The sequence below is a fragment of the Phyllobates terribilis genome, unplaced genomic scaffold (assembly GCF_046119375.1).
Source record: "Phyllobates terribilis strain yellow unplaced genomic scaffold, ASM4611937v1 Scaffold_7__3_contigs__length_470593459, whole genome shotgun sequence".
NCBI lineage: Eukaryota > Metazoa > Chordata > Amphibia > Anura > Dendrobatidae > Phyllobates > Phyllobates terribilis.
The window spans coordinates 421176533-421197569 of NW_027362767.1; the positions used below are offsets into that span (position 1 = coordinate 421176533).

The 21037-nt window shown below is 46.1% G+C and overlaps 2 protein-coding genes across 2 annotated transcripts in view; one reads left to right on the forward strand and one right to left on the reverse strand.

Annotated features, from left to right (window-relative positions):
• VARS2 (valyl-tRNA synthetase 2, mitochondrial) overlaps positions 1-5042 on the reverse strand; it is a 23137-nt gene extending 18095 nt beyond the window's left edge. The window contains exons 1-5 of the mRNA XM_073641798.1: positions 4898-5042; positions 3818-3982; positions 3667-3745; positions 938-1038; positions 490-611 (exon numbers count right to left, since the gene is read on the reverse strand). Coding sequence (XP_073497899.1) covers positions 490-611; positions 938-1038; positions 3667-3745; positions 3818-3958 — 443 coding nt within the window. The 5' untranslated portion in view covers positions 3959-3982; positions 4898-5042. The remainder of the gene's footprint in view (positions 1-489; positions 612-937; positions 1039-3666; positions 3746-3817; positions 3983-4897) is intronic.
• Positions 5043-5069: 27 nt separating this feature from the next.
• Positions 5070-9109, forward strand: LOC141155133 (uncharacterized). The gene is made up of 2 exons (XM_073641809.1): positions 5070-5185; positions 5858-9109. Exon 2 carries the CDS (start codon positions 5966-5968, stop codon positions 6827-6829), a length of 864 nt encoding a protein of 287 aa, XP_073497910.1. The 5' UTR covers positions 5070-5185; positions 5858-5965; the 3' UTR covers positions 6830-9109.
• The last annotated feature ends 11928 nt before the right edge of the window (positions 9110-21037 follow it).

Below are 21037 nucleotides of genomic sequence, written 5' to 3' on the forward strand. Positions count from 1 at the left end.
CTACATTTGTTTGGATCCATTAATCCATTTTTTGGGGTGGGTGGGGGGGGGGTATTTACAAGACAACAATAGCACCAAGTCTGGCGTTTCCATTTTTAATTTCCCTCTCTTTTCGGTATTTATATCACCATAGGTTAGATTTTTACAAAAGGTGGCGAGACCAAATATGGTTATTTCTTTATTTTTGGGGGGGGGGGAATAAACTTTTCAAACTTCCATTTACTTTTTCGCCCCTTCCCAAGAAGTTTGATCCTGTGATTGGTTGATCATTTGTTCAATATAGTAAATATAGGCAGCGATGGGGAAAGGGGGGTCTTCATGGCAACCCACTGGCACCCTGAGGTCACATCATGGGGGGCTGATGGGCAGCGAGGGATAAAAACCCTTTAAATGTTGCAGTCAGAAGTTGACAGTGGCATCTAAGCGGTTACACAGCAGTGATCAGACCTTAGGTCTGTGCAGCTTTTCAGACGTGACGCTCCTACTCACCAGCGCACCAGACAGTCCTCTATGGCGACGGTGAGAGCGTGGCCCAGGTGGAGGGAGCCGGTGACGTTGGGCGGAGGGATGCAGATTGAGAAGGTTTGAGGCCGGGCGTGGGGGAGACGATTCTGTGATGGGAGAAAGGAAAAATAAAATGCATATTTATCACGTTACATCCACATATCTGTACGTGCTGCGGATTTGGGGTCTTTTTCCCCCCTCTGCAGTTTTCGGTAATTCCCCGTACAGCGATGACGATGGAAAAAGGAGGAGGCAAAAACAAAATACAAAGACAGAAAATGGCCGGATCCTGAACGGGTTAATTAGAAAGTGAGAATCTGCAGCTGCGTCTTCCTCTTCTCCCCTTGTTTTCTATTTAGCGCAATGCATGGTCTGACAGTAGGGGGCGCTCCTCACTGTAATGGCGGTGCCGCCTCTCACACTTCCTCCTCACCTGGTGCTCCGGCTTGAAGAATCCTTGCTTCACCCACCAGGAATACCAGGCGGCCTCCACGTATCGGGGACTGTACGCCACCGGCAGCGGCACACGGGTGTCTAGGCATGAAATATAAGGCATCAACAGATAAGACGGCGAGGGCAGCAAGAGCAGGTGGCATATGGTCTACGTACTGCCATACTGTGCCCACACGGTGCCAGACAGGCCACAGATCATCATACACAGCCAACATACTGCCATACAGTGCCCACATAGAGCCGCATGGTACCAGATATACCACGTATCATATAGAACCAACATACTGCCATACTGCGCCCACACGGTGCCAGACAGACCACAGGTCATCATACACAGCCAACATACTGCTATACTGTGCCCACCTAAAGCCAGACAGACCACAGTCATCATACACAGCCAACACACTGCCATACAGTGCCCACGCGGTGCCAGACAGACCACAGTCATCATACACAGCCAACATACTGCCATACAGTGCCCACGCGGTGCCAGACAGACCACAGTCATCATACACAGCCAACATACTGCCATATAGTGCCCACATAGAGCCAGACAGACCACAGTCATCATACACAGCCAACATACTGCCATACTGTGCCAACATAAAGCCAGACAGACCACAGATCATCTTACACAGCCAACATACTGCCATACTGTTCCCACACGGTGCCAGACAGACCACAGATCATCATACACAGCCAACAGACTGCCATACTGTGCCCACGCGGTGCCAGACAGACCACAGTCATCATACACAGCCAACATACTGCCATACTGTGCCCACATAAAGCCAGACAGACCACAGATCATCATACACAGCCAACATATTGCCATACAGTGCCCACACGGTGCCAGACAGACCACAGATTATCATACACAGCCAACATACTGCCATACTGTGCCCACGCGGTGCCAGACAGACCACAGTCATCATACACAGCCAACATACTGCCATACTGTGCCCACATAAAGCCAGACAGACCACAGTCATCATACACAGCCAACATACTGCCATACTGTGCCCACGTAAAGCCAGACAGACCACAGATCATCATACACAGCCAACATACTGCCATACAGTGCCCACACGGTGCCAGACAGACCACAGTCATCATACACAGCCAACATACTGCCATACAGTGCCCACACGGTGCCAGACAGACCACAGTCATCATACCCAGCCAACATACTGCCATACTGTGCCCACATAAAGCCAGACAGACCACAGTCATCATACACAGCCAACATACTGCCATACTGTGCCCACATAAAGCCAGACAGACCACAGATCATCATACACAACCAACATACTGCCATACTGTGCCCACATAAAGCCAGACAGACCACAGTCATCATACACAGCCAACACACTGCCATACAGTGCCCACACGGTGCCAGACAGACCACAGATCATCATACACAGCCAACATACTGCCATACTGTGCCAACACGGTGCCAGACAGACCACAGATCATCATACACAGCCAACATACTGCCATACTGTGCCAACACGGTGCCAGACAGACCACAGATCATCATACACAGCCAACATACTGCCATACCGTGCCCACACGGTGCCAGACAGGCCACAGATCATCATACACAGCCAACATACTGCCATACTGTGCCCACATAAAGCCAGACAGACCACAGTCATCATACACAGCCAACACACTGCCATACAGTGCCCACACAGCGCCAGACAGACCACAGATCATCATACACAGCCAACATACTGCCATACAGTGCCCACATAGAGCCACATGGTACCAGACAGACCACATATCATATAGAACCAACATACTGCCATACTGTGCCCACACAGTGCCAGACAGACGATATAATGATCACAAACAGCTGACATACTGCCATACTGCGCCCACCCAGTGCCACAAAGTGCTAGATCATACAAAGCTGTCAAAAAGCCATACCGTGCCCACAGAGCGGTGCAGTATCTGGCGGCATTATTTTGTCACGGAATGGCGCTGTATAGTAAGTATATAGGTGTTGCACAATGGCATCATTTAGACGCCGTCTATTATTTCGGTGTGATATTATACCGCCGCAGTCTGGGAGCGGACTATTTGGCGGCACTATGTATATACGGCTAGGGAGTATTATTTAGGAACGCTTGGGTACTTTCTGCGTTCATTACACGGGCGCATTCAGGATGTGTTTATTAGCAAATGAACGGTGGTATTGTTCAGCACTATGTGGCGTTATGATAGGAGTTTACTATTTAGAAACAGTATGGTGGGATTATTTGTATCGCGTGGATACTATAGAGACATACAGGCACAATTTGTGAGTAAATAACTGTATGGCGCCATTATACGGGCACAGATAGGGCCGTGTATCGTCACATTAAGGTGCCATTACCTGTGCAATATATCTTAAACCCCCAAAAAATGAACTGGAGTATAAATTGGTCTGAAGGCAGAAAAGGAGCGTGTTCACACTGGTCATCAGACAAAACCCAAGACAGGAACAAAATACACAAATACCCTGCTGCCTGAGATTCCCGCTTTACTCCCTCCCCGCTGATGTAGTAAGAATCACTGCCCCCTCAGGCACCGCCGCCATCTCTCATCATCCACTTTCCCATGGAGCTGTGACGCTGCCCTCTTGTGGCAGCAGCAGTATCACTGGTAATGCCTCGCTGATATCACTAGTCCTCCAGACTGATGGCGCCCGTTCTGCCGTCATACCTTTCTTTTCTCCTGGCGCCGTGCGACCTTCGTACTCGACGGTCTCCTTGTCTCGCCAGCGCCGGCCTTTCCCTGGAGCCTGTGGACACATAGCGCCTATTAGTGAGTATACGCTGTATACACTCGTACAGTATAATAAGGCGTCACTCACTGTCTCCAGCGCGGCATCCTCCTCCCGCTGACACTGCTGACGCCGCCGACGCTCGTCCCTCCTAGTCCGCTCTGTGACGTTAGCGGCGCTCCTGCAGGGCGCTCCCCCAATAACACCGTGGCCGCGTAAGAGGCGGAGCATTGTAAGGGGGCGGGGGAGGGGGTCCTAAAAAATAAAAGAACCAAACCAATGTCATGAAAAAAAAGTGAAAATGTGTGGAGCCCCTTTAAGATATTAAACCACAACACAGCACTATGGAGAATTCTCTGCAGGTATCAGGCAGCATTATTTTGGCAAGGAAAGGCGGTATTATGTGGCCGCTGTATATAGGTATTACATGATGGACGCTGTCTATTATTCAGGTGTAATATTATACCGGCGCAGTCTGGGAGTGGACTATTTGGCGGCACTACTATATACGGCTAGGGAGTATTACTTAGGGACTGCATGGCGGGTATATCTGGCTACATTCTGGGTGTATTATAGGGGCGCATTCAGGATGTGTTTATTAGCAAATGAATGGTGATATTATTCAGCACTATGTGGCGTTATTATACGGGTTTACTATTCAGGGACGGTATGGCGGGATTATGTGTATTGTGTGGATACTATAGGGACATACAGGAACAATTTGTGAGTCAGTAACTGTACGGCGCCATTATACGGGCACAGATAGGGCCATAGACTGCCACATTACCTGTGCAACATATGGCGGCACTATATGACTAGAATTAGGGGTGATGTTTAGGATCTATACTATGTGGGCGCGTTACAGGGGGTCATTTGCAGCTATATGGCGATATACTGCTGCCACACTGAGGACATATATCATACAGGACCTGCATGGCGGTATTATTCAAGTGCCGTATAGAGATACTGTGCAGGAATAACTACAAAGGCCATCACTTAGGGTCTATATGGCAGTATAGTGTGGCAGGGGGAGTTCTGGGTTATTTAGGGCTATTGTGTGGGTACAAGTAGAGAATGGACATTGGGGCACAGTATGGCGGCATGAAGTCTGCCATGGACCGGTTATCACTGAGCTCCTCACGTCCCTGCTCCGCCCTCACACTCACTGACCTCCTCGCCCCGGCTCAGTCTCCGCAGCGCAGCTCTCCTGACAACCGGAAGTCTCAGCGTGCGTTCCACCGTGCGTTCCAGCACAGAATCCACCAATAAGGACTCTTCGTTTCCATTCTGAAAGCGAGGCTTGCAAAAAAAAAAAAAAGTGCTCGGCCAACGAAAGAAAAGAAATCCCAGACATTCGTGGGCGTGGCCTCACTCTTTCCACCAATCAGAGTCCAGGTTTATTTCGTTCTTTGCTCTGGGGTTTTCTTAGGTTGGCGCAGCTCGTGTGATGCGGCGCAGGTAGGAGCTGAGCTGCAGTGTCTGCACTGATCTGTGCGCGCAGGGGAAGGGGCGCGGTCAGTGCCGTGTGCAAGGGCAGGGAATAGTGCAGGTCATAGCAGAGGGGGTCAGGAGCGAGCTCGGGGGGAACTGCAGGTCCGGTCGGGAGGCTGGAGGGGGACAAAAGGGCTGGTCAGTCGTGGGGGCTGGAGGGAGACAGAAGGTCCGGTGTGGGGGGGGTGGAAGGTCCTGTCCGGTTGGGGGGCTGGAGGGGGACGGAAGGTCTTGTCAGGTCGGGGGCTGGAGGGGGACGGAGGGTCCTGTCCGGTCGGGGGGACGGAAGGTCCTGTCCGGTCGGGGGGCTGGAGGGGGACGGAGGGTCCTGTCCGGTCGGGGGGCTGGAGGGGGACGGAGGGTCCTGTCCGGTCGGGGGGCCGGAGGGGGACGGCAGCTCCTGTCCGGTCGGGGCTTCTCTTTTTCAGGAAAACAGTTGAACAAGACTATATAACATGTTTTTGTTTTCTAAAATGTCTCCACCTCTGTCTGGCATTACAGCACAGCCTCATTCACTTCAGTGGCGCTGAGCTGCAGTACCAGACACAACCCATGGACTGGTGTGGCGCTGTATCTGGAAGCAGACATGTTTATCTAGTCATGGAGAACTTTAAGAATTGATTTTTCTCTTGATTATAGGCGTGAAACCCAACATGTAAGTGACTCCACTGGGCAGCAGGGGGCACTGCTGGTAACCTCCTGCCGCAATGTGACAGCAGGTCTAACCTCCTTCCTCCAGCCTTGGACATGAAAACGTCTTTTGGTCATGATGGACGACATGCACTAGATTTGAAAAGACAGGAAGAACTTCAACCATCCAAGAAGCCAGAGCCAGAGATGATCTCCAAACTGTCTTGTGTAGCACCAGAAAATATGATGGAGGATTTAATCATGGATGACCATATCCTGACCGAGGACAGTAAGGAGGATGAGACCCGTGAACCACAGATGGACGTCACGTACTACGCTGATGCTGGGGACAATGGCAGTGAAGAGTCCTTGGGTAACGTAGAAGACCCTTCTGAGATTGTGGAGGACGACAATGGAGAGGTCCGTTATGTCTGCTCCATCTGTGGGAAGATGTTCAAGCACATCGGTCACCTGAACCGACATAAGAAGAACCACTCTGGCCAGACTGCTTACAAATGTGAGGAGTGTGCTAAAAGCTTCTGCGATCAGCAAACGCTGGTGGTCCACCAGCGAGCCCACACCAGGGAGAAGCCATACAAGTGCTCCGAATGCGAGAAGACCTTCGTCAACCAGTCCCACCTTACCGCCCACATGAGGATCCACACGGGGGTGAAGCCATTCATGTGCCCCATATGTAATCGCACTTTCACCAACTCATCCAGCCTAAAGAGGCATCAACAGACTCACACGGGGGATCGGCCGCACAAGTGCATGGAGTGCTCCAAAGCGTTCGGCCGGAGGGCCCACCTGGTGCGACACCTGAGGATACACACGGGCGAGAAACCCTATAAATGTTACAAGTGCGACAAGACGTTCAATAGGAAATTCTCTCTGGAAATGCACTACAGAGTTCATACGAAAGTAAGACCCCAGGCGGACCCCGAATCTTCTGGGAGCACAGACGATTCCGATGATTGGTGATCGCATGGTCCAAGAAGATCAGTAAAGAGCAAATCCCCCATGAGTCACCTCCTTTCGTCAAAAAATATACGGCCACCGTGAGCTAGTTACTCAAGAAGAGAAATAATGTAACAATGTCACCTAGTTACTAGGGGCTCAATACCTAGAAACCAAAATATGGCCGCCATGACCTATTACTATAATAGAGGAATAATTCAGTAATATTAGCTTGTTACTAGGGGCACACTGCCTAGCAACCAAAATATGGCCGCCATGACTTAGGTACTATAATACAGGAATAAGAATAATGCAGCAATGTCACCTTGTTACTAGGGGCACACTGCCTCGCAACCAAAATATGGCCGCTATGACCCAGTTACTCAAATAGAGGGGTAATGTCATTTGGTTACTAGGAGCACACTGCGTAGTAACCAAAATATGGCCTCTATGACCTAATTACTATAATAGAGGAATAATGCAGTAATATCACCTGGTTACTAGGGGCACACTGCCTCGCAACCAAAATATGGCCGCCATGACCTAGTTACTATGGAATTGTAACAACAATATCACCTTGTAACTAGGGGCACCATGCTTATCAACCACAATATGGCCGCTATGACCAAGTTCCTAAATTAGAGGGATAATGTCAACTGGTTACTAGGGGCACACTGCCTAGTAACCAGCCTAATCAACAGGGTCTTTACGCAGCAAGTCCACAGTAACCAGTCCACCTCATTTCTGAATGGACTCTTAGGCCTCATTCAGACGTATGTTTTTCGCACACAAGTTTTATCCGATTTCTTCATGGAGAATACTTGTATCTAGTACAGTCTGTGAGAGAGAAGTTCTCGCAAAATCACTTGTCTGATATTGAACCGACTGTCACATCAAAATCCACAATGTAAGTCTACAGTACAGACCAAAAGTTTGGACACACCTCATTTAAAGATTTTTCTGTATTTTCATGACTATGAAAATTGTACATTCACACTGAAGGCATCAAAACTATGAATTAACACATGTGGAATTATATACTTAACAAAAAAGTGTGAAACAACTGAAAATATGTCTTATATTCTAGATTCTTCAAAGTAGCCACCTTTTGCTTTGATGACTGCTTTGCACACTCTTGGCATTCTCTTGATGAGCTTCAAGAGGTAGTCACCGGAAATGGTTTTCACTTCACAGGTGTGCCCTGTCAGGTTTAATAAGTGGGATTTCTTGCCTTATAAATGGGGTTGGGACCATCAGTTGTGTTGTGCAGAAGTCAGGTGGATACACAGCTGATAGTCCTACTGAATAGACTGTTAGAATTTGTATTATGGCAAGAAAAAAGCAGCTAAGTAAAGAAAAACGAGTGGCCATAATTACTTTAAGAAATGAAGGTCAGTCAGTGCGAAAAATTGGGAAAACTTTGAAAGTGTCCCCAAGTGCAGTTGCAAAAACCATCAAGCGCTACAAAGAAACTGGCTAACATGAGGACCGCCCAAGGAAACGACCAAGAGTCACCTCTGCTTCTGAGGATAAGTTTATCCGAGTCACCAGCCTCAGAAATCGCAGGTTAACAGCAGCTCAGATTAGAGACCAGGTCAATGCCACACAGAGTTCTAGCAGCAGACACATCTCTACAACAACTGTTAAGAGGAGACTTTGTGCAGCAGGCCTTCATGGTAAAATAGCTGCTAGGAAACCTCTGCTAAGGACAGGCAACAAGCAGAAGAGACAAGTTTGGGCTAAAGAACACAATGAATGGACATTAGACCACTGGAAATCTGTGCTTTGGTCTGATGAGTCCAAATTTGAGATCTTTGGTTCCAACCACCGTGTCTTTGTGCGACACAGAAAAGGTGAACGGATGGACTCGACTTGCCTGGTTCCCACCGTGAAGCATGGAGGAGGAGGTGTGATGGTGTGGGGGTGCTTCGCTGGTGACACTGTTGGGGATTTATTCAAAATTGAAGGCATACTGAACCAGCATGGCTACCACAGCATCTTGCAGCGGCATGCTATTCCATCCGGTTTGCGTTTAGTTGGACCATCATTTATTTTTCAACAGGACAATGACCCCAAACACATCTCCAGGCTGTGTAAGGGCTATTTGACCAAGAGGGAGAGTGATGGGGTGCTACGCAGGATGACCTGGCCTCCACAGTCACCAGACCTGAACCCAATCGAGATGGTTTGGGGTGAGCTGGACTGCAGAGTGAAGGCGAAAGGGCCAACAAGTGCTAAGCATCTCTGGGAACTCCTTCAAGATTGTTGGAAGACCATTTCTGGTGACTACCTCTTGAAGCTCATCAAGAGAATGCCAAGAGTGTGCAAAGCAGTCATCAAAGCAAAAGGTGGCTACTTTGAAGAACCTAGAATATAAGACATATTTTCAGTTGTTTCACACTTTTTTGTTAAGTATATAATTCCACATGTGTTAATTCATAGTTTTGATGCCTTCAGTGTGAATGTACAATTTTCATAGTCATGAAAATGCAGAAAAATCTTTAAATGAGAAGGTGTGTCCAAACTTTTGGTCTGTACTTTATGTGTCCATGGTTTTCCACTGATTGGAGAGAGAAGGTGGGGAACTTTTTTGTTTTTGTTCTGGCCAAATCTGAAGAAAATCTCTGATTGAACTAGAACAGTTTTTCTCGTACGCAAAAAAAAAAATGTGTCTGAGCCGTTATACTGACTTACAAAAGGTAAATTTGTCCTTTAACCCCCTCTCTGCTGGGTTGCCATTTTTCTTTTTCACGTTTTTGTTTTTCCTTCCACTTCTTCCAAGAGTTAAAACTTTTTTTTTCTTTTTTAACCGGTTCCCGACCGCCCACTGTAGATAAACGTCGGCGCTTGCCGGGCTCTGTGCAGCGCCGACGTTTAAAACCGGTGGGTGGTCTCGCAGTGCTCAGGACCCCCAGGGTCCTGCAAGCACTGCGATTCCGGTGCAGAGCGTTAGCTCTGACAGGGTACATCATCGGGACCTGATTAGATCAGGTCCCAGTGATGTTAACCCTTTGCTGTCTTCTATATGCTGCGATCTATAGTGATTGCGGCATATAGGAGACAGCAAGAGGAGAGGGGGTCGTCTTACTTACCTCCGAAGACCTCCGTTTCGTTTGAGGACCTGGGGTTGCTATGGCAGCTGGAGGTCACATGACCGCCTCCAGCTCTGCCATATATGGTGTCCTTCCTGTCTGGCTTCAGCCTGTATGTAGCTGATTCCAGACAGGAGACTGAAACAGTCAGTGAAGATCTCATGTAATGTAATATATGTCTATTACATTACATGAGATCAGTGATCAGAAAAATAAAAATTAATGTCCCATACAGGGACTAAGTAAAAATGTAAAAAAAAGTAAAAAAAAAGTTTTTAAACTATTAAAAAAAAAAATCACAAAATAAATAAAAATAAATAAATAAAATAATAAACCAATAAATCCGCATATTATTACAAAACCAAAAAAAGTACACATATTTGGTATCGCCGCGTCCGAAACAACCCGAGCTATAAAACTGTCACACTAATTAACTCCTTCTGTGCACACCGTAATAAAAATAAATAAAAAACGGAGCAAAAAAATATGCTTTTTCATCATATCGCCAAACAAAAAGTGGAAAAAAATGCGATCAAAAAGCAGAATAGAAATAAAAATGGTACCACTGAAAACTTCATCTTGTTCCGCAAAAAAAAGCCGCCATACAGCTCCATTAGCCGAAAAATAAAAAAGTTATAGCGCTCAGAATAAAGCAATGCAAAAAAAATATTTTTTTTTCTATAAAATTGTTTTATTGTGTAAAAGCACCAAAACATGAAAAAAATACAGTAAGTGTAGTATCGCTGTAAACGTACTGACCCCAAGAATAACGCTGCCTGATCACTTTTACCACACGCAGAACGGCATAAAAAAAAACTCAAAAAACAATTCCTGAAGTGTTTGTTTTTGTTAACTTTACCTCCCAAAAAACGGAATAGAAAGCGATCAAAAAATGTCACGTACCCAAAAATGGTTCCAATAAAAATGTCAACTCGTCCCGCAAAAAAAAAGCCGTCACATGACTCTATCGGCCGAAATATGGAAAAATTATAGCTCTCAAAATATGGTGATGCAAAAACTAGATTTTGCAAAAAAAGCGTATTTTAGTGTGTGACAGCTGCCAAACATAAAAACCCGATATAAATCTGGTATCTCTGTAATCGCACCGACCCGAAGAATAAAGTAATCTAATCAGTTATATCACACTAGGAACGGCGTAAAAAATAAATAAAACAAATATTATTCACCTGCTACTGATTTGTTTATTATGTCTCCCAAAGATCCCAGTAAGGCTCTGCCCACATTTATCCTGCGCTCTGCGCTGAGCACTTACACCAGAGTTTCCGTGTAAATCTCTGAAATACGTGATTCAGCCAGAACCCATGATGGAAGATTTCCTGTAATGAGGCAGATATAGGCCACTGTGGACGCCGTCTAGCCTGGGATCCCACGGTGTCATTTGTTTTAGGCGTGCATAAAAGTGCGGTTGGCCACAGTTTTGTGCACTTCTGAAAAAAAGGACACCACTAAACAGAGGCCAGACGGAGTCCAGAGTAACTCAGCTGCCTAATTATAGTGAATGGATCCCGCAGGGGTTTCATCTGAATTACATCACTTGGAAATTTAGATGGAAACCCCGATGTAAGTGCTCAGCCTAGAGCGCCGGATAAATGTTACGTAAAATGTTCCCAATAAACGCTTCAACTCAGTCCTCAAAAAAAGCTAGTCCCCACTCAGGTCCATCATCTGTTAAAAATATAAGGGACTTCCAAGTTACTGGTAGCAGAAAGGCTCTGGAAAAGCAAAATGGTCCTTGCCCCCCAAAAGAAATTCAGAAAATTTTGTGCTCCCAAATCCAAATGCCTATTCTACAATAATTTGTTCTCCAATTGTGAAATACCACTCCGTCCCCCCCAGATCTCGCCATATGGCTGAGCGGTACGATGCAGCCACATATGGGGTATTGACACTTTTAGAAGAAATTGTGTGACACATTTCGGCACCATTTTTACCCATTGCCCTGTGTGAAAATGTAAAATCTGAGGGTAAAACATTTTTTTGTGGTAAAAATATAATTATGCTTTTTTCACTGCCCAATGGTATAAATTTAAAAATTAAAAAATGCTCACTACTTCCCTAGATGAATTCCTTGAGAGGTGTAGTTTACAAAATGGGGTCACTTGTGGGGGTTTCTGCTGTTTCGGCATGTCAGCAACTCTTCAAATGTGACATGGTGTCTGCTGCCTTTCCCAGCCAACATAGCGCTTCTTTCTCTTCCGAACCCTGCCGTACACCAAAGCAGTGGTTTTCCCCCACATATGGGGTATCGGCGTACTCAGGAGAAATTGTACAACAAATTTCATGGTGCAATTTATCCTGTTACCCTTATGATAATGCAAAATTAGGGAATGAAAAACATTTTTTATGGGAAAAATGTGAAAATTTTATTTTTACGGCTCAATATTATAAACTTCTGTGAAGCAGCTGGGGGTGCAAGGTGCTCACCACACATCTAGATAAGTTCCCTAAGGGGTATAGTTTCCAAAATGGTGGCACTTGTGGGGGGTTTCCACTGTTTAGTCACATTAGGGGCTCCCCAAATGCGACATGGCGTCTGCTAATTATTCAAACAAATTTTACATTCAAAAAGTCAAATGGCGCTCCTTCCCTTTCAAACCCTGCCATGCGCCCAAACAGTAATTTGCCTCCACATATGGGGTATCGGCGTGTTCAGGAGAAATTGCAGAACAAATTTCATGGTGCAATTTATCCTGTTACCCTTATGATAATACAAAATTAGGGAATGAAAAACATTTTTTGAGGGAAAAATGTGAAAATTTTATTTTTACGGCTCAATATTATAAACTTCTGTGAAGCAGCTGGGGGTGCAAGGTGCTCACCACACATCTAGATAAGTTCCCTAAGGGGTCTAGTTTCCAAAATGGTGGCACTTGTGGGGGGTTTCCACTGTTTAGTCACATTAGGGGCTCCCCAAATGCGACATGGCGTCTGCTAATTATTCAAACAAATTTTACATTCAAAAAGTCAAATGGCCCTCCTTCCCTTTCAAACCCTGCCATGTGCCCAAACAGTAATTTGCCTCCACATATGGGGTATCAGCGTGTTCAGGAGAAATTGCATGACAAATTTCATGGTGCAATTTATCCTATTACCCTTATGATAATGCAAAATTAAGGGATGAAAAACGGTTTTGTGGGAAAAATGTGAAAATTTTATTTTTACAGCTCAATATTATAAACTTCTGTGAAGCACCTTGGGGTTCAAGGTGCTCACCACACATCTAGATAAGTTCCCTAAGGGGTCTAGTTTCCAAAATGGTGTCACTTGTGGGGGGTTTCCACTGTTTAGGCACATCAGGAGCTCTCCAAACGCAACATAGCGTCTGCTAATTATTCAGACAAATTTTACATTCAAAAAGTCTAATGGCGCTCCTTCCCTTCCGAACCCTGCCGTGCGCCCAAACAGTGGTTTTCCCTCACATATGGGGTATCAGCACACTCAAGAGAAATTGCACAAAAAATTTGGGGTCCATTTTTTCATGTTACCCCTGTAAAAATAAAAAAAATTGGGTCTAAAGTAACATTTTTGTGAAAAAAGTTAAATGTTAATTTTTTTCTTCCACATTCCAAAAATTCCTGTGAAGCACCTGAAGGGTTAATAAAGTTCTTGAATGTGGTTTTGAGCACCTTGGGGGGTGCAGTTTTTAGAATGGTGTCACTTTTGGGTATTTTCTGTCATAAAGACCCCTCAAAGTGACTTCAAATATGATGTGGTCCCTAAAAAAATGTTTTTTGTAAATTTTGTTGGAAAAATGAGAAATCGCTGGTCAACTTTTAACCCTTATAGCTCCCTAACAAAAATTGTGCTGATGTAAAGTAGACATGTGGGAAATGTTATTTATTAACTATTTTGTGTGACATATCTCTCTGATTTAAGGGCATGAAAATTCAAAGTTTGAAAATTGCAAAATTTTCAAAATTTTCGCCAAATTTCCGATTTTTTTTTACAAATAAACACAAGTTATATCGAAGAAATTTTACCACTATCATGAAGTACAATATGTCACGAAAAAACAACTACAGAATCAGGGGAATACGTTGAAGCGTTCCAGAGTAATTACTTCATAAACTGGCAGTGGTCAGAATTGAAAAAATTGGCCCGGTCACGAAGGCAAAAACAGGCTCTGGCGCCGAATTGGTTAATCTTTCTGTCCAACATCGCCGTATCAGGGTTTGTCGTTTTGTAGGACCTCTTGTAGTTTATTTTGACATAATTCATTTAACCATTTCATTTACCGAAAGATGGAAAAATATTAGAACCTAATTCCTCATTTACTTGGCCGTCTGGTACAGTCATTCATCTGGTAAGAGGTGAATCCATGTCCTCCAGCTCATCCTCTTGTGCAGACTGTGTCTGAACCACTGATGGATCTCCGAGAAATCCGGTCTCCTCAGTGATCCGGCCTGAAGACGAGGGTGGGAGCGAAGCGTCAGCACTTTCCAACGTCTTCCCAGTATCGGGCGGCGCACAGTATACATGGCCGGTCTCCCAGACTCCATTCATGGTACAAATAATCTCAACTGGAACCGGCCGAGGCATCGACGTAACGCAGACCAAAGAGGAAGCCTGCACAATAATAATAAAGATTCTAATATGTCCTCCATAGTTAGCTGAAGTATCCCCTCCGCGCACCACACTCTGGAGCTCTTACTTTTTTTTATCCTTCTGTCCAACTCCACCATACAAAGTCTTGTTTTTTGCAGGACGTGTTGTAGTTTTAATTGACACCATTCATTTTACAGTATCGTGTACTGAAAGACGGAAAAAAGGGAGAAGAAATGGTGGGAAAGAGAAAAGCATTCCGCCATTCGGACACAAATGGCAAGAGGGATCAAAATCGGACAATTTTTCTTTTGCTCATCCGAACCCGACCTTTGGCGGCCTTTAATTACCGCGGGATCCTACCTGCCCTTTTATAGTTGTAGCATTTGGCCCAGGAGAGACATATCTGATAAATATTAAGTTTAAGGTCCGGTCATCGCCTTGTCGTGGCTGGTGGGCTCTCATGAATTGGCCAATTTCTGTGCTTTTTACCTTCATTCTCTAGGTCTGGTCCATACGGCCGTAACGTCTTTGCTTTTAGCGTCTGCTTATTGCTGCTGCACTTTTTTTTTTATTAAAACCCAAGGCCATTATTTATCTAAAAAATAGATGTCACCATCCGATCACAGTACATTTATTACTAATTATTGGAGATATATAATTTTTTTATTAGTTTTGGCAAAAGAGGGTGACTAGAGCATCTAGAATTTTTTTTTTATTTAAAGGAGAAATGTTCTTGTACAACTGATTACTGTATTATGGATTTTTTTTTAATGATAAGTAGTGTTACATGTATTTATTGACAGATAAGCTATAACCGGACACTTTAGTAAAAAAATCTATATATTATGAAGAGTTCTGGCTCCGAGGGGGTGGATATCTTGGGTCAGGCCCCACCCCTGAGGTCCTGCGTTCAGACCAATATCCCTTCTCATTGTGAGTCTGGTTCTTGCTACTGAGTTGTTTCCTGATATAATAATGCATGGTCGGGGGGAGGGAGGGGATTCTTTAGTCGCAGTCAGATGTCGCGCAGAGGACGGAGTTTTATCATTGGTGCCGCTGCTGTATCATATCCTGTACTGTATTATTACCCTATCTGTGATGTTCTGCGTGCAGTATTAAAGTGAAGCTGATCAGAGCCACTGTGAAGAGTCTCTCTCCCATTTATTTAAGGGGAAATTTGCAGGTGCCTATGGCTTTCCTGATGACCGGGTAGGGGTACAATAGCAGCTGGACCCCCAGTGATCAGTGTTGGATGCTGCGCCCTTCAGGTCACATCACCCTCCTTTCCCAGTGTCTCTGGCTGCCACCAGGGCTCGGCGTCATGGCGGATAGAGGAACAGAGCATCATTCACATGAGTCAGCCCACCACTCTGGAGCACAGCACCAGGCCATGGGGGACTTTGGGCCTGGGAGTCCTCGTGCTTTTTGAGTCAAGTATTTTTTAAATTTATTTTGCTCACTTATATAGCGCCATTAATTCCACAGCACTTTACATACATCATCATCACTGTCCCCATTGGGGCTCACAATCTACATTCCCTATCAGTTTGTCTATGGAGTGTGGGAGAAAACCTGGAGGAAACCCACGCAAACAGTGGGAGAACGTACAAACTCCTTGCAGATGTTGTCCTTGGTTGGATTTGAACCCACAACACCAGCGCTGCAAGGCAGCAGTGCTAACCACTGAGCCACCATGCTGCCCACTGTACAGTGCTAAGCACTGAGCCACCATGCTCTCCAAGTATGTCAATAAAGCTTGCTTTTCAAGGCCATGGCCCCACTATCAGTATTCGGTCAGTATTTGGTCAGTATTTTTTCTCAGGAGTGGGTGCCAAAACCAGGAATGATTGATAAATGCAGAATTGGTGACTGGTTTCTATTATACCTTTTCTCTGATTGTTCCTCACCTGGTTTTGGCTCCCACTCCTGAGAAAAAATACTGATCGAATACTGATAGTGGGGCCTACTACTGCAACTCCGCTTGCAGTGCATTCTTGCAGATCTCCGCTTGCAGTGCATTCTTTCAGATCTCCGCTTGCAGTGCATTCTTACAGATCTCCGCTTGCAGTGCATTCTTTCAGATCTCCGCTTGCAGTGCATTCTTGCAGATCTCCGCATGCAGTGCATTCTTACAGATCTCCGCTTGCAGTGCATTCTGACAGATCTCCGCTTGCAGTGCATTCTGACAGATCTCCGCTTGCAGTGCATTCTTACAGATCTCCGCTTGCAGTGCTTTCTTACAGATCTCCGCTTGCTGTGCATTCTTGCAGATCTCCGCTTGCAGTGCATTCTGCCATCTCTGCTTGCAATGCATTCTGACAGATCTCCGCTTGCAGTGCATTCTTGCAGATCTCCGCTTGCAGTGCATTCTTGCAGATCTCCGCTTGCAGTGCATTCTTGCAGATCTCCGCTTGCAGTGCATTCTGACAGATCTCCGCTTGCAGTGCATTCTGACAGATCTCCGCTTGCAGTGCATTCTTGCAGATCTCCGCTTGCAGTGCATTCTTGCAGATCTCCGCTTGCTGTGCATTCTTGCAGATCTCCGCTTGCAGTGCATTCTGCCATCTCCGCTTGCAGTGCATTCTTGCAGATCTCCGCTTGCAGTGCATTCTTGCAGATCTCCGCTTGCAGTGCATTCTGACAGATCTCCGCTTGCAGTGCATTCTTGCAGATCTCCGCTTGCAGTGCATTCTTGCAGATCTCCGCTTGCAGTGCATTCTTTCAGATCTCCGCTTGCAGTGCATTCTTTCAGATCTCCGCATGCAGTGCATTCTTGCAGATCTCCGCTTGCATTGCATTCTGGGAGATCTCCACTTGCTTTCAGTGAGTTTTAATTAACATCCATAACCAAGAATCAGATCCATCGAACCGATACTTTGTAGTGAACTGTCTGGCCGATCAGGACAAGTCATTGTCTTGTTGCCATACACTGACAGTAATAATATAATAATAATAATTTTTATTTATATAGCGCCAACATATTCCGCAGCACTTTACAATTAAGTGGGGACATGTAAACAGTTACATTAGGAGAGAGGTCCCTGCTCGCAAGCTTACAATCTACAAGGAAATGGGGGGACACAATAGGTGGAAAGTGCTTGTTATTTCAGGTCAGGCAATTATAATAAGGCTGTGTGCACACGATGCGTTTTTAATGCGTTTCCGCGGCGTTTCTGCAGCTGCGGAAACGCATTAAAAACGCATGGTAGAAGGGCAGCAATGTTCCCCAATGGAAATCCGCATGCGCTGTGCCCATGATGCGGATTTTTCCGCAGCGTAAACGCGATCAAAGATCCGCAGCATGTCCATTAATTTTGCAGAAATGCTGCTTTTTCGCCGCCATTGACTTGCATTAGAACGCATGGAATCCGCATCACTGTATATGTAGATGCGCATTCCATGCGTTCTAATGTGCGGATGGACTCTCATCCAGACCCAGGTACCATTAAAAAAAAAGAATAAAATAAAAAATATATATATACTCACCTTCTGGCGTCCCGCGCTGCGTCCTCCTGGCTTCCCGGGCACTTCGCGGTTGAATGAAGGACCTACGCTGACGTCAGAGTCATGTGACGGGTCACGTGACGCTGACGTCGGCAGGTCCTTCAGTCTTACACTGCCGGCAGCCGGGACGGAGGGAAGCATGACACCGGAGGGCCATCGGAGGGTAGTATATATTTATTTTTTTATTTTTTGACATTCACACACTATATAAATGCATGCCGGTTGCATGGATTTATATAGTGTGACCAAGTTGTCAAGCACTTTCCAAGTGATGCTAAAATCGCTTGGAAAGCGCTTGTCAACCCGCATGCGGAAATGAAAGTGAAGAACGCTTCACATCCGCATGTCCCTGGCAGGAAAATGCATGTACAATCCGCATGTACAATCCGCATGTGTTTTTTCCTGCCAGGGAGATGCAGAAACGCTCAGGAAAAAATCCTGAGCATTTCTGCATCGTGTGCACATACCCTAAATCGGGATTATCATATAAAGCTGTATGATCCGGTCATCAGCCTGTATGTTCAAGTGCAATACTCAATTACCGAGTGCAGTTATCGTGTGCATGGAGGGTGTAGAGACAGATGAACAGTGGGGGGCAGAATCTGAATAGTATTTAGGAGGGAACAGGGGAAAGTTAGTTTACTGGGTAGTTGAGGTGGTAGGCTTGTTTAAAGAGATGGGTTTTTAAAGCGCGCTTGAAGACATCGGGGCAAGGCATCAATCGGATCGTCTGGGGTAGAGCATTCCAGAGAACTGGCGCAGCACGAGAGAAGTCTTGGAGACGGAGGTGCGAGGTTCGGATTATGGGGGATGTTAGTCTTAGGTCATTTGTGGAACGGAGGGCACGTGTAGGACGATAGACTGAGATGAGAGAGGAGATATAAGGTGGTGCAGAACTGTGGAGAGCTTTGTGGGTGAGAGTGATGAGTTTATATTGGACCCTGTAGCGAATGGATAACCAGTGTAATGACTGGCACAAGGTGGAGGCATCGGTGAAGCGGCTGGACAGAAATACCACCCTGGCTGCCGCATTCAGGACAGATTGGAGAGGGGAAATTTTGGTAAGAGGGAGACCGATCAGGAGAGAGTTGCCGTAGTCCAGACGAGAGTGAATAAGATCGACAGTAAGAGTTTTAGCAGTGAGAAAAGATCGGATTCTGGAGATGTTTTTAAGATGCAGGTGACAAGAGCGAGTGAGTGATCGGATAAAGGGAGTAAAGGAAAGGTTAGTGTCGAATATGACCCCGAGGCAGCGGGCGTGCTGCTTGGGAGTTATGGTTGAACCCTCCAAGGTAATTTCGATGTTAGGTAGAGTTAGGTTAGTAGAGGGGGGAAACACAAGAAGTTCAGTTTTGGAGAGATTCAGTTTAAGATAGAGGGAGGACATGATGCTAGACACAGCAGACAAACAATCCTTGGTATTTTGTATTAGGGTAGGGGTGATGTCACGGGAAGAAGTGTATAATTGGGTGTCGTCAGCATAGAGATGATACTGGAACCCAAATCTGCTGATTGTTTGTCCAATAGGGGCAGTGTATAGAGAGAAGAGGAGGGGGCCTAGGACTGAGCCCTGCGGAACCCCGATAGTAAGGGGATGAGGAGGGGAAGAGGAGCCGGCAAAAGATACAGTGAAGGAGCGGTCAGAGAGGTAGGAGGAGAACCAGGAGAGAACAGTGTCCTTGAGGCCAATAGTGCAGAGCATAGTGAGGAGGAGCTGGTGATCCACAGTGTCAAATAAGTAAGCAGAGATCTTTAGAATTAAAGAGTAAATTAGAGCTGCAGAGAATTTAAGGGTTGTTCTAGTTTACAACCTCTTTATTATTGGCCAATTTTTCATTTTTGTGCTTTCGTTTTTTTTTCTCCTTATATTCTTCTATAATGTTGGCGGAAAAGAAAAGCAACTCCACCATTGTTCTTGGGTTTTATGGCCTTTGTTTCCGCAGACTCCAGGCTCCTCCCGATGCGCTGGGTTACTTTATACCCAGAGTAGGTAGGTCAGAAGGTCTCCATGTCCGGACTTTAGGACATCACCTCTACTGACCCCAAAACACAAAGTTGCTTTTGGTATGCTGAAAACCATGGAAATAATCACAGATGTTTTGGGATTCTCTTCTGTGGAGTCGTGAAACAAAACTACAACCTTTTGGGACTATGGATCAGCTGTGTGTTGGGAGAAGGAAAGTTGAAGCATATGCTCAAAAGAAAAGCATGGCAGGGGCTCGGTGATGCCTACAGTAAATGATGGTGGAGCTCGATGCCTACAGTGAACGATGATGGGGGCTCAGCGATACCTACAGTGAAGCATGGTGGGGTGCTTGGTGACGCCTACAGTGAAAGATGGCAGGAGCTTAGTGATGCTTGCAGTGAACTGTGGCAGGGGCTCGGTGACTCTTACATTGAAATGTGGCAGGGGCTCGGTGACTCTTACATTGAAATGTGGCAGGGGCTCGGTGATGCCTACGGTGAAAGATGGCGGGGGATCGGTGACGCCTACAGTGAAAGATGGCGGAGCTCGGTGACGCCTAAAGTGAAAGATGGCAGAGCTCGGTGATGCCTAAAGTGAAAGATGGCGGGGCTCAATGATACCTACAGTGAAAGATGGCGGGGTCTCGGTCATGCCTACAGTGAAAGATGGTGGGGCTCGGTGACACCTACAGTGAAAGATGGCAGGGGCTCGGTGACTCCTACAGTGAAAGATGGCAGGGGCTCGGTGACTCCTACAGTGAAAGATGGCAGGGGCTCGGTGACTCCTACAGTGAAAGATGGTGGAGGCTCTGTGACGCCTACAGTGAAAGATGGCAGGGACTCAGTGACGCCTACAGTGAAAGATGGCGGAGGCTCTGTGACGCCTACAGTGAAAGATGGCAGGGGCTCGGTGACGCCTACAGTGAAAGATGGCAGGGGCTCGGTGACGCCTACAGTGAAAGATGGCAGGGTCTCGGTGACTCCTACAGTGAAAGATGGCAGGGTCTCGGTGACTCCTACAGTGAAAGATGGCGGAAGCTCTGTGATGCCTACAGTGAAAGATGGCAGGGGCTCGGTGACGCCTACAGTGAAAGATGGCGGCGGC